General features: G+C 39.4%; 1 protein-coding gene across 1 annotated transcript; it reads left to right on the top strand.

Moving 5' to 3' along the window:
* Positions 1 to 586: 586 nt before the first annotated feature.
* On the top strand, positions 587 to 12,029 carry ATP6V1G3 (ATPase, H+ transporting, lysosomal 13kDa, V1 subunit G3). The gene is made up of 3 exons (XM_009884928.1): positions 587 to 668; positions 8,530 to 8,630; positions 11,856 to 12,029. Exons 1-3 carry the CDS (start codon positions 587 to 589, stop codon positions 12,027 to 12,029), a joined length of 357 nt encoding a protein of 118 aa, XP_009883230.1.
* The last annotated feature ends 250 nt before the right edge of the window (positions 12,030 to 12,279 follow it).

A 12,279-nucleotide genomic window follows, 5' to 3' on the forward strand; every position in this document is an offset into this window, starting at 1 on the left:
TTAGACTTTAGTCTCCTATTAATTAATTTCCAATGAAGATTTCTTTTTAAAGTGAAAAAACTCTAACAAATAGTGTTAAGAAGTAAGACCATACAGAAACCTACAACTAGTTCACCGTGTTCAACCAAAACTACTCATTGACCAAGTCTGTTTCTTCACGTTCATAGGAAGTTTTATGAAGAGAAAATTCCAAGAAACAAACTTTTTTCCTTAGTTCCTCTGACAAGATTAACTATATTCTGCTTCAGCAATAGAAGATTAAAAAAAAATAAAATCCCCATTAAACCACAAGCCACTTGGAGTGCTCTTCTTGTCTTTTCCCAATGTGTTAATCGGATACTTCAGCTTTTCGGTGACCCTGAGGAAGGGAGAACATTCCTTTCGACCTCGCTGCTGTGTTTTTCTGATTACACTGGCAGGCCTTTTTGCCTAGCAGCAATCCAGGCAGAGCCGGCTGGTTTGGCGCAATCTGGAAGGCTGTTGTAATAACAGACAGAACAAAAAGCACAAGGAAGAGCCTGGCGGCTGTATAAAACTCCCTCTGAGCTCTGGTCCCTGCAGAAGTGCAGCGGTGGCAGCAATCAGCATGACCAGCCAGTCTCAGGGAATCCAGCAGCTTCTGCAGGCAGAAAAACGTGCCAAGGACAAACTGGAGGAAGCCAAAAAAAGTGAGTAGCTGGCCTGCTTTTATTGCAGTTTTCTACTGCAAGATCTTTGGAATTACAGTGGCTCACAGAAAAACAACATTATTTCACCTGTGTACCTCACAGCTGTGCTGCTGCTGTTCTTTTTTCTCACTTGCATTAGCGCTGTGCCTTGACTGCAGCCAGGCATTTAACCAAACCTGAACATTCAGAGTTTGCTTAGAATTCTGCGTGCACGCGTGTGCTTGTGCATGTGCGCACGTGCCTTATTACATTACACAAGGTTTTCTTTGTTATATTCATTCCATCAGCTAGATTTATTCTTGCTTTATCTCAATGCCAATAATGTCATTACAGGCTTCCTTAGGTATTTAAACTAGAAGCCTACACGCCTCTGGCTGCCAGCTCTGGATGCCCAGACTCCAAACTCTCTATTTCTCTTTACAGGTCTGGTATAAGTTTTTCAGTGTTCCTCTTCACTTACAAAATCTAGTAGCTTGCCTTCTAATGTCAGCTGGGCTTCAAAAAAATTATATGAAAACAAAGGAAGACTTCAGCAAAATGATAGTAATGAAAGTCGGGGTGCAATCACAAGAACTGTCAGTTCTGTGATAGGTCATCCATGTAAGCCTTGTTACTGGGTACAAGCAATCAGCAAGTGATTAAGTCTTCAATTTGAAATAAAACTCGTTTGCTAAATGCCTAAATGCCCAGGGTAAAGCATGCACAGATATCCAATAATAACAAATATATATATTTTTATTCTAGACAAATATAAGCAAAAAAGTAATAATAACAAATATAAAAATGAAAGTGTCTGCTAGAATAATTTCAAAGAAATAATTCTCCTGTCAGTCTTTCCATTATCTATTTCCTTCATTTTCTGCAGTCATCTCCCAGTGATTTAATGCAAAATATGGTGACCTTATTCTCCTGAATGTAGGTACCAACCACATAAGTCACTGACCTACATTGACAGTGAAACATTAACACTGTTTCATAGAGTTATCTTGATTTGGGAACCAGCAGCAGGAAACAACATTGTCCTGCAGGACTGAGCACGAAGATGATGTCATACGCTGCATGAGTGTGACGAAGGAATATATTTTCTTTTCCATAGAAACTAACAAATTATTTTTGTAGTTCCTATAACCCTTCTACACAGAAATCAGCATTGCTGTGTGTTCAATAATCATTAGTGTGATATGTTAATTTCTACAACAGCACACAGGAAATAAGTAGGAAGGCAATATCCCTTCCCTGAGCAGCCAGCCACTGTCGGTGCCTTGTGAAAGGAGCAAGGGGGGGGAGAGGAAAAAATATTTCCCATCTTCATAAAAGACAAGACCCATAAAAAGCTGTTTGAAAGCCTGAAAGCAAGGAATAATTAAGTGATTCAACCTTTACAATTAAATGAGGTGCTCTCAGTGGGATGGATCTTCCCTTCTCACGTGAGGCAGAGGAAACGCACTGATCCCAGCAGCGAGAAAGAGGATGACCTGGAAAGGCACAGCCCACAGTGGAGGGAGTGGGGGTTTGGTCTGAACACAGGCTGCAGAGTCAGGCCTTCAGCTGATAGCTTGGCATTCATTACCCTCTACTTTTGGTTTTGAATTTTTTTTTGTTTGGTTTGCTTTTGTTTTTAAAGCCAAAAAATGCAGATTTGCTTCTTCTAAACCAAACAGTTAAAAAGAGTTTTCATAAATTTAGAAACTCAAAAAATGAAAAGCGCCATTACAACATAAAAGTAATGACTAAAGTCAAGTGTCTTGTGGAATCCAGACATGGTTACAGGTGCATTTACTCAACTCTGCAAAAAGCACATTTCCCTGTCATCACCTCAGCCCCACACAGAGTGCTTGTGATAAGCACAGGGCGTCTTACAGATAAAGCATCTTCCAGACACCTCTGGGTCAGAAACTTGACATAAACCACTGCCTACACCTACCAGTGGATTAATCTTGAGGTAGGACTAATTCAGCAACTACAGAAAAACAGCTATTAAGAATTTTGCTATCGGTAAAAATATTTAGAGTAAAAATATTTCATCAGTATGACATTATTCTCTATTACTTTTAAAGCCAAACTTTTTTTTCCTTTCTAAAAGTTATGAAGGAAAAAAAAAAATTCTTATGCATAAAAATCTGGGAAAAAAAAAAAAAAAGGTGGGAGAGGGGTAAAAGACAGCCAGACTCCAGTGGTATCCAGTGAAAGGGCAAAAGACAATGGCATAAATTTAAACATAAGAGGACAACTGTGAGGGAGGTCAAACCCAGGAACAGGCTTGCCCAGAAATGCTGTGGAGTCTCCATCCCAAGACATTCAAAACCCACTGGATACGGCCCTGATCAAGCTGCCCGTGCTGAGCCTGCTCTGAGCAGGGCGTTGGGGTGGACCCCAGAGGCCCCTTCAGGCCTCAGCAGCTCTGTACAATCCCATGAAAAACCTCAAGCATTTCTAAGAGATTTTATTCCTAGGTATAGCAGATCAAGCACAAAAAGTTCAAATAACTGCTAAAGTGGCATATTCATCTGTAGCCTAAAGACTTTGTTGGATCTTTTTGTTCATGTTAAATACTGCCAACAGTTTCTACTAGGGTGTGAACAGCAAAGCTCTTGTGAATTTTAGACCCCATGGATCACACAAACAAGGTCAGGCCTTAATGTTTCCAATTCAGTTTTTAATAAGGACTACTCCACCCTGGGGTTTGTGATAAACCAAGCATTACAGCTAATCCAACAGAATAATTATACCTAGAAAATCATTATTATATGCAACATGACAATAAGTTTGCAGTCAATCTACAAAATAAAAACTTTCACATTTCCATTTTGTCCTTAATTTCAATATTTTTCATAGCAATGTCACTACGCCACCTTAGATATGTGACTATACCAGCATAACTTAAATACTCTGGGACAAGGTCAAAAGGGATTCTTCTCACACCAAATCCAGTTATGCCAAGTCAGAATAACTCAAATAGTCTCTTCCCCAGAGTGATTCTGTAGTTAGATCAGCATAAAGGATTGCTTAGTGTGTCTCTGAGCGTAAAAACTAAAATAAAAGGAAATACACGAAAGGCAACCATTATATCCAGTGCAATCGGTTAACCTGTGCACACATAATTCGGAGAAACAAGGCGAGGACATGCTGCTTCACCCCAGGAAACACCAGCCCAGATCCAGCTGGTACCAGTTCAGATCAGCAACTTCTGCTCGGGGCCCGGCACTGTGGATCTGGGCTGCAAGTGAGAGCAATGAACCCGTCCAGCGAGTACCAATGCTGTCCCCTCCCTGCTAAATCAAACCTATGACCTCTCCTTTGTCACCCCAAACAGCCATGGCACGGCACCACTGTACTAACGAGCCCAACTACTCTATTTACATTGTAACATGAGAGGAACACATGGGACACAACCAGGAAAAGCCATTTTCAAGGAAATGTCATAAGCAAATCTACCCTTACACAAACCCTTCAGTGTTTACAGTTGACACTCACATAACCAGATCAAAATGTAGCGTGAACACACATAATATTGTATATAAACAGATAATGGGCTGAGTTTTTGCTGACATATGTGCAGCTGTTTGCAATGCAAAATCCACTTTGGAGAACTGAAAAATTAGCAAATAAAACTGTATTTATAGACATGAAGCAAAGCAAAAATATAGTGCTAAAGCTCCTCTGTTCGCACTTTTTCATAATTCTTGTTCAATACCCTTTATTCTGGCTTGCAATAACTTTACTGTATCTTTGGCTGATGTAATTTATACCTGACAAATTATTAATGGTTTGTTGGTAAATGCACACATGCAAGGCTGAAACTAATAAACTGATTAAACATAAACCAAAACAGTCTGCAAACCTTTAGCTTTTTATACACAGCACTGCTTTATCTATCATTTTTGCTTTAAGCATAATTCAGATCCCAGAAATAACTAAACATTGTAAGAGCCAAGACATCAATTCCCGAAAATCCTTTTGGGTAAAACAAGGGAAACAAAAGCGCCATGAACACTGGGGGTAGCAAAACTAGTTTTCCTAAAGAGTTTTGTATCTTGGTTTGAATTTGTAGTGTCTAATAAAATGAAAACTCAGATGAAAGACTTCAGGAAATCAGATTAAAAACAAATGTTAGTCAAAATTAGATATTGTAAGCAGAATTATATCCATGGCGCTTTCTTGGATAATATCCAGAACGTCTTTTATCTACTGAAAAAACTATACATACCGATCAACTGCTTCTATTGTATTTTATTGAAAGTGCAAAATAGTCTTCTCAAAATGAGCATCCCTAAATCCCATTTTGCAGCAAATTTAACACTCTTGAAAACAACTGAAATGGTCCTATTTAAAGAAAATATGATTAATTTTGGCAACTTCTTCATATGACATGATTTCTATGCAGAAATTCAGCTAGAAGCTCAGATGATATGTTTAAAAACAAAAAGCCAATTTTACCATGGCAGTTTTTGGAAAGTAAGGTAACTTAGTGTTGGAGTAAAGTAGAATGCAACATTTTTGCTTTCTGCTGTCTTTTTCTTGCAACATCTAAAAACCCCAAACTACCTAAAAACTCAGCAGTTCTTTTGGATCTAACCAGATCTAGGTATTTCTTTAACATCACAGAAATACCTGGAAAGAAGAATACAACTTTTCTCCATGCTGATAACACCTTCCCAGGTTAGATAAAAGAATCTACTACTGGGCTGACTTGTTGGTTAAGAAAGTTGGTTAAGATTAGGCCAATTTAACATGACGCCTAGAAACGTATAGGCTGTCAGCTACTGTAATCATGGACAACAGTGGACAAGGAAACCAGGCATAGAACATCGGCTTTGCTGCTCCTCATCTTCAAGGATGGGAAGCAGGGACACAGGGGGAGCAGCAAACCTGGCCCCCACAGCATACCCTTCGGGGCAAAAGTCTCTTCAAACTTGGAGCTGCCCATACCTCACCATTACGATCCTAGAGGAAATGTCGTAGGGACAGGTTGGTTTGCCCATTCTCCTGTATATCTTGCCCGCTTTTCGCATGATCTTGGCTGAATTTCGATGCTTTGCCACCCTTCAGTGTGTAAGGTTTGATTCCAGCTCGGCTGCGCTCTGCAGAGTATCCCATCCAGAAGACCAGTTAAGACTTTGAAAAGGCAATCCCGTATTGCACAACTAAGGTAGCAGACAAGTGGTTAATAACAGACTGATTAATTAATTTTGGTTTGTCTCTAGTGAAACAGCAGGTTAAGCTCTAGTTTCTGCTTTACTCAATCAGGTGCAGCATATGCACTATCGCATATGTTGGCAGTTGCCGATTCTGTCCACAACGTTGTTGAACTAGCAGTAATTTACTCACAGCTTTTCCACTTAATTAAATAGGAAGCAGCAGGTTCCTGCTGTGCCAATCCTAAAGGCATCATGGAAAAATGAAATGGCTGCCACCCTACAGTGACACCCTATGTATTGTGCTTACTCCTGTGCACTGTCAAGAGCTGACATGTATGTATATATATACTTTTTGGTTCACTAGCTACATTGTCAGAGGCAAATGAACTGTTGTTTTACAGTTAATCTCTTTCCATTTTGTGCATTTTAAATGGATTTATTTATCTATCCGATGGCCAAATATGCAACATATTTACTACAGATGGCCCCCCAGATGGAATTTGAAATTAAAATCCCACTGATTTTGAAATAATTTAATTTGCTATAGAGATCCAGTTCCTCAGCTGGTGAAATTGGCAGAGCTTCGTTGTAGTCACTCCCCGCAACTTCCAGCTCCAGAGAATTACCCCACAGCTCTGCTCCTGGAGGAAGACTCTTTAAAAGGCTGATCAGCTCCAAACTGAGGGGAGAATAAGGGAAACTTCAAAATACAGACCTAAACCTGGGTCCAAATTTTGTTGTCCAGACTGACGTCAGGCTCGTACACAAATCTGTCAGTTCACACATACTGGTCCCAAGACTTCATACACTGAGTGACAGAAGCTGAGGGAATCAGGCCTTACCAAACAAATACAAACTCTGAGAAAGCGCACGCTAGGTTTTAGGCTGCCTCTCTGCCCCTTTATACATAAGCACAGTGCCTCAGCAGCAGAAGGACTCCAAAAAATATAATTAACTACACAAGAGAACACCACAGTAGTGGAACTGAGAGTTCCTAACGCTATGTAGTTCCTCACCAGGTTGCTCCTTCCTGTAAAAAACCTTTATATACATCCCAGATCCCACAATAAGCATGTGCACAAAATCAAACAGTCCAGGAACCAAGACTTTAAAAGGTAATTCACATTTCAGACATCTCTCTGCTTCTACTCACCCATCTGCAGATAAAAACTCTAGGAGAAGCCATCAACTGGGCAAATAATTTACTGCTGGTTCAGGCATTTTACCCAGGCTTTGTTGAATCTCAGATGTATCAAAAACAGCAGTCTTACTCCTAAGATTCAGCTTCCTCATCGTGCCATGCTCACTGGAAACAGATAGCTATATGCCACACCTGATAAGGCTTCAGATGCCCCGCACAGGTGTAACCAATCCAATGGAGCAGCCTGGAGAAAATAAATCAGAATTACTTATGCTCATCTTTCTAGCCTAGTTGGAGAATGTTCCTTGGGATTTCAGAAAAGGCACTGTTTTCAACTTTCATGCTTGAATTGAAAGATTTAAAAAAAAAAACAAAAACAAAACAAAAACCAACCTTACAAGAGTATTCATATTGCTTAGTGATGTTAAGAACATAGTTGCAGTAAGTAAGTAAATAAATAAATGGATGTTTCACGCATCAGTTCAAGATGCCTTTTTCAGTTTCCTAGCCTCCTCTCTCTCATTCTTGTGATATCCTAATTTAAGCAACTAGCCAATAGCTTTTTCAGCCATTAAAGACATGTCTGCCGTTAAGAAAAGGAAGCAAGCTTATCCCCTTCCACTCCCAAAATTCTAGCTGTACAGCAGAAAGAGACCCCGAAAATCAGCATCAGCCCAGGTGCCTCAACTATAACATATCACCTTTCAATACAAGAGGTTTACAGCCCTGTCAGTTAGCGACTTCTTCCTCACAAAGTAGTGTAGCACAGTCCTATGGAGATCCATGCAACTTTAATGAAATTATTCTAAACAAGCAGACAGATGTATCACCATGGGGTGGTTACGACACGTTCAACACTTGCTTCATGTAAAAAATTTTTAATCACTTTCACATTTTCTGTGCATTCGTAGACAATACCATTGACGTCCTTTTTCTCTTAATCATTCACCTCTTCATTCAACAAATGTTAGGAGAAAAGGGTGGGGGAGAAGAGGACAAAGCCTGAAGGTTGCAATTCAGTTTGGTAGTGGTTAAGACATATCTTGCAGTACTTTGGAAGTCTGCCAGCTGTAAGCAGAATCCAGTTGGTGTGGGATGAAGGGATGCTGGCAACCAATCAATACAGCAAATCTTACAGAATAACGTCTTTTCCCATCAGTGACAACTAAAATCTGTTATCTGGCTGCTACTATTGCTGATGAAGGAAAGATAGATATTTATTTAAACACCAAGCTGTGATTAAAAAACAAAAAAAAAAGCATTTATGTTATGAGAAAATGTGTAGTTGCAAAAAGACTTGTGTTGTTAGCAAACCAACAGGCTTTTTGTTTGATGTTTGCTTTTGAACAGGGAGTTGGTCTCAGAAGATGGGTACCTGTGTAACTGGCTTTCAATCAAAAAGTACCCTACCTAAATCACTTCAGCTCTTCTGACCATTCTTGTGTAAATAAAGCTGCATCTGACTTTGCTTGAAGCTTTGTCCGGTTTACTATGCCATGTAAAACACCTCTGATTTAGAGAGATTCATCTTTTGGGATACAGTGACATGTGTGAAGCAAACCCCTGTTTCTTGCCCCATTAGGAAAGGAAAAGAGGCTGAAGCAGGCCAAAGAAGAAGCCATAGCTGAGATAGACCACTACAGGTTACAGAGGGAGAAGGAATTCAGGAACAAGCAAACAAATGTAAGTAAGAAACCTGCATATGTTCTTTTGTAGTGTCAATCTGCTCAATGGTGAAACAAATTATTTCAAACAGTGTTACGTGGAGACTTCTGCAAACCAATGTGATCATACTGATTAAACAGAGAGATATCACATATTACATGTACGTGCTTCATTTTGACTTCTTCACAGGCTTCGAATGCATTTGTAGAAGGTGTTGTGGACTTTCAGCACTAAAATTTTCCAGATTTCGTATATGTTTCATGGTTGTCTTTCGAAGACGTACCTCCCTTAAGGAAAAATACCTTTGGGTCCTCTTTCTTTAACTCCAGACAGACCTCATTCCTGTCTAGAAACTGAAGGTTTCAGTGAGGTGGATATTTCAGTAAAAGCAAAGATTTAAAATCTTTGTTTCTATTTCTGTTCCACTTTAGCTGACTTTTTTGACTGCTTATAAGACTCCACCCTTGATGAACTGAAATCACCAAAACTTTGGAGTTTTTCACTCTGTTTTCATAGTAGAAGTGGTCTGGCTGTTATTTTCATGTCTGAATTACAGTACATTTTATACATTTGTGTCATCTTGCAGTTTTCTCTAGTATTTTCATGAAGGCTCACAAACCGTTCTCTTTTTACTTGGTGACCTTCTTACATTTTTGTTCTTGTTTTTTTCCCCTGCTTGTTTTGTGCAAAGGCAACGAAACTACATGTACAAAAGCAGCCACAAAAAAAAAAAAAAAAGTCAAAGAGGTCAAATAAAAACTGCTTTACAAACCTGTCATTTCAGTCACGCTTCACATAAAACATTTTCCAGCAGAGATCACAAGCCTTAGGAACAGATATACACACAAAGTCTCTAAGACAAACTGCCAGCCCCCAAAACACACTGTCACACGGCCAGGCCAGGTAGAATTGTCTCATATGTACAATTTCAGATGTTTACTGACACTAAAATAAAGTAAAAACACCTCTAAAATTTGTCCACCTTTTCATTCAAACCAGACTTCTTGTTTTAGGTCTGAAATAGCCCAAGAGAAAAGATGTTGCTTTGGTGTGAACTCAATTTTTTCATCACAGACATAATTAAAGCTGCGGGGAAAGGCCACTGTTTGTCGACTGAACATTTCACACAAGCAGGACAGAGCACATATTGCTCCTCAAACGACAGCATGTTGTACAAGATCATTGCAATCCTCCTTCACATTCCCTGACCCCATTATGTCGAACATTTATCTACCCAGACGAATGTCATCATTATTAACCTGTGCCTGGAAGGCAGTCAGGAGTAGCAGCTAAGCCAGTGCAGAGGGAAGTCTGATGCCCAGTTCACTTTACTGGCTCAGGTGTTTGGACACAAGTGGTTTTAATTCTTTGCCACAGTCTCATTTAATGCTATTCCTCCTCTTACTTTTTGTTGCTGTATCCAAACTGGAGTAAATTTTCTCATGATGTTCCACATCAGTCCAGAATGAACAACAGCAGCAACAGAACATAACAATTAATTTGAGGTTAGAGCCCCAATACACAAGATCTCTTTACAAAATATACTAAATTTAAGCCCAGCTCTCAAACCAATTTTGCTAGTGCTCGTGGTGTTTGTACTCAGGGTCTGAGATCACTGAACTCTGGAGAAGTGCAGCCTAGTTCTTAATTTTGTGTCTTCCAAGTCAATGTAACATTTAAGCGACTTTGGAATGAAATTAGCATAAAAGCAGTATGGGCAAAATAAAGGACAGACCTTCAAGGTCAGCAGAAATCACAGACTAAGCAGACCATTGTCTGCATTCTGACAAGTAAAAGCTTTTCAAATTCAGAAGCAGAAAAAGAGGGAAAAAAGTACATAGAAGAGTAAGAATCATCTCAAGTTGCAGTATTAGCATGAACTGAGAGAGGAGGTTCGCAGACTTCAGAGTCTCTTCTTAAAATTATAATACTTTTCAAAAGTATTTAGTAGCTGGATAACATGCAAGCATCAGGGATCTCTAGGAAGTTATTTTCCCCAGTGGAAAAAATCAGCTTCATAAATCTGGTATAAGCTGTACAATCTTTCTCACATGAGACCCCTACAACTTTTCTAAAAGCTAAAATAAAGTACCAGCTAAAAATAGTTACTGTGGAAAACTGTAATCTTTTCCTGATATTTACAATTCTGTCTACGTCCTGTATTCCTTCCAAATCGGAAAGTGGCTTACACCTGGATTACCGAAAAACTTCTTACTACGTTGCCAGGTACTTATAAATAGAATTGCAAAGGTAATTTTTGAAAAAGATCTTGACTCGGCTTCTTTTCCCTCTTTTAAGGGCTAAGTTGGGCTGAAATCACATTGAAAATGCAGCGAATGACTCCTCCCTTGTTTCTGGTCATCCTTTAGGTATCCCACTAATATCACAGACTAGCTTCAGCTGCTAGTCCACCCCAGAGAACCATGGCAGGAACAAGAAGAATTTGTTACTTATTCCTTTCTTACTCTGTCAGAGAGTAGAAATGTCTTCTGTTCTCCTCTATGAGATTCTTTAGCTGGAAACCAATTTCTCTGCCGGTATCTGAAGAACTTTTCCGTAAGGGAAGAATTCAAGGGATGTTGGGGTAGTGGAGGAGGAGGGAGCAAAGTCACGGATTTGGAATGTGTGCATCTGTTTATAACATAACCTTGCTAAAATGTTCAGCTAGTCTAGAGTCAATTAAATTCTAAGCAAATGTCCTGATATTAACTGTGCCAGAAGCTGTCTGGTATTTCGCCAGATAAGAAAATGTAACATTAAAAGACCTTGTCTGAGGCCTGTTGAGGGTTATACATCACTAACTGCTGAAGACATTTCAAGTGCTCTGAAACTGTAATTATGCATTGTCAGGAAGGCTTTGCCATGTTTTGCTCCTTAGCCACGCTCACATTCATTCTCAGTGAGGCCAAACGAAGCACACTGGTGATAGAACTTAGTTGACTAGTCATTAAAATAGAAAACAAATTAAAATGAGCGATATAAAAGACAAAACATGTACAATGTTGTTCCCACAGCAAGCTGGGAAGCTTGCGTTACATGGGGAAATTCCCATTGCTAATGAGCATATGAAAGAGTTCCCTTTAATCCTGTTTTTTTGCTTACAGTTCAACCGAGATCATACCCTTACTGTTAGGAAGCACTGTGACATGTTTGTGTTATGTTTATGCTAGATTATGGAGAAGAGTACAATAAACATAGTCATATATAAGTCTCTATTTTGCTCAGAGGACTTCTGCTTTTCAGGTGATGGGCTCCCAAGGTAACCTCTCTGCTAAAATAGAAGAGCAAACGAAGGAAACAGTCCGAAACCTCACTAGCAGCTACCACAAGAACATGGAGAGCATGATGAAAAAGCTTTTGAGCACAATATGTGACATCAACCCTGAAGTTCACCCAAACTTCAGACACACAGTTTAAGATCCATTGATGTGCTGGGAAGGAGGTTTGTAAAAAGTAGCCTTCTTTCTTAATAAGCATAAATATTTCCTCATTTATTGTTTCTGTATGTGTGAGAGAAAAAGAACACTAATGCCAAAAGCACACAGTTCCACATAGGCTTTTGCTGTGACAAGAATTATACAGGGTTTCACAAGCATTTGTTGGAATATTGTTTCCTGTTGGTAGCTAAGCCCCTGTCATTTAGACAGGGGCAAGTCAACAACAGCAG

Source organism: Charadrius vociferus, unplaced genomic scaffold, assembly GCF_000708025.1.
Source record: "Charadrius vociferus isolate BGI_N301 unplaced genomic scaffold, ASM70802v2 scaffold163, whole genome shotgun sequence".
NCBI classification, from domain to species: Eukaryota; Metazoa; Chordata; class Aves; order Charadriiformes; family Charadriidae; genus Charadrius; species Charadrius vociferus.

Excerpts from the sequence above, each read along its gene's own strand:
- ATP6V1G3 (XM_009884928.1), top strand. The coding sequence starts at position 587 with ATGACCAGCCAGTCTCAGGGAATCCAGCAGCTTCTGCAGGCAGAAAAA. Across the intron at positions 669-8,529 it reads ACTGGAGGAAGCCAAAAAAA|GAAAGGAAAAGAGGCTGAAG; the intron begins GTGAGTAGCTGG and ends TTGCCCCATTAG. Across the intron at positions 8,631-11,855 it reads TCAGGAACAAGCAAACAAAT|GTGATGGGCTCCCAAGGTAA; the intron begins GTAAGTAAGAAA and ends TCTGCTTTTCAG.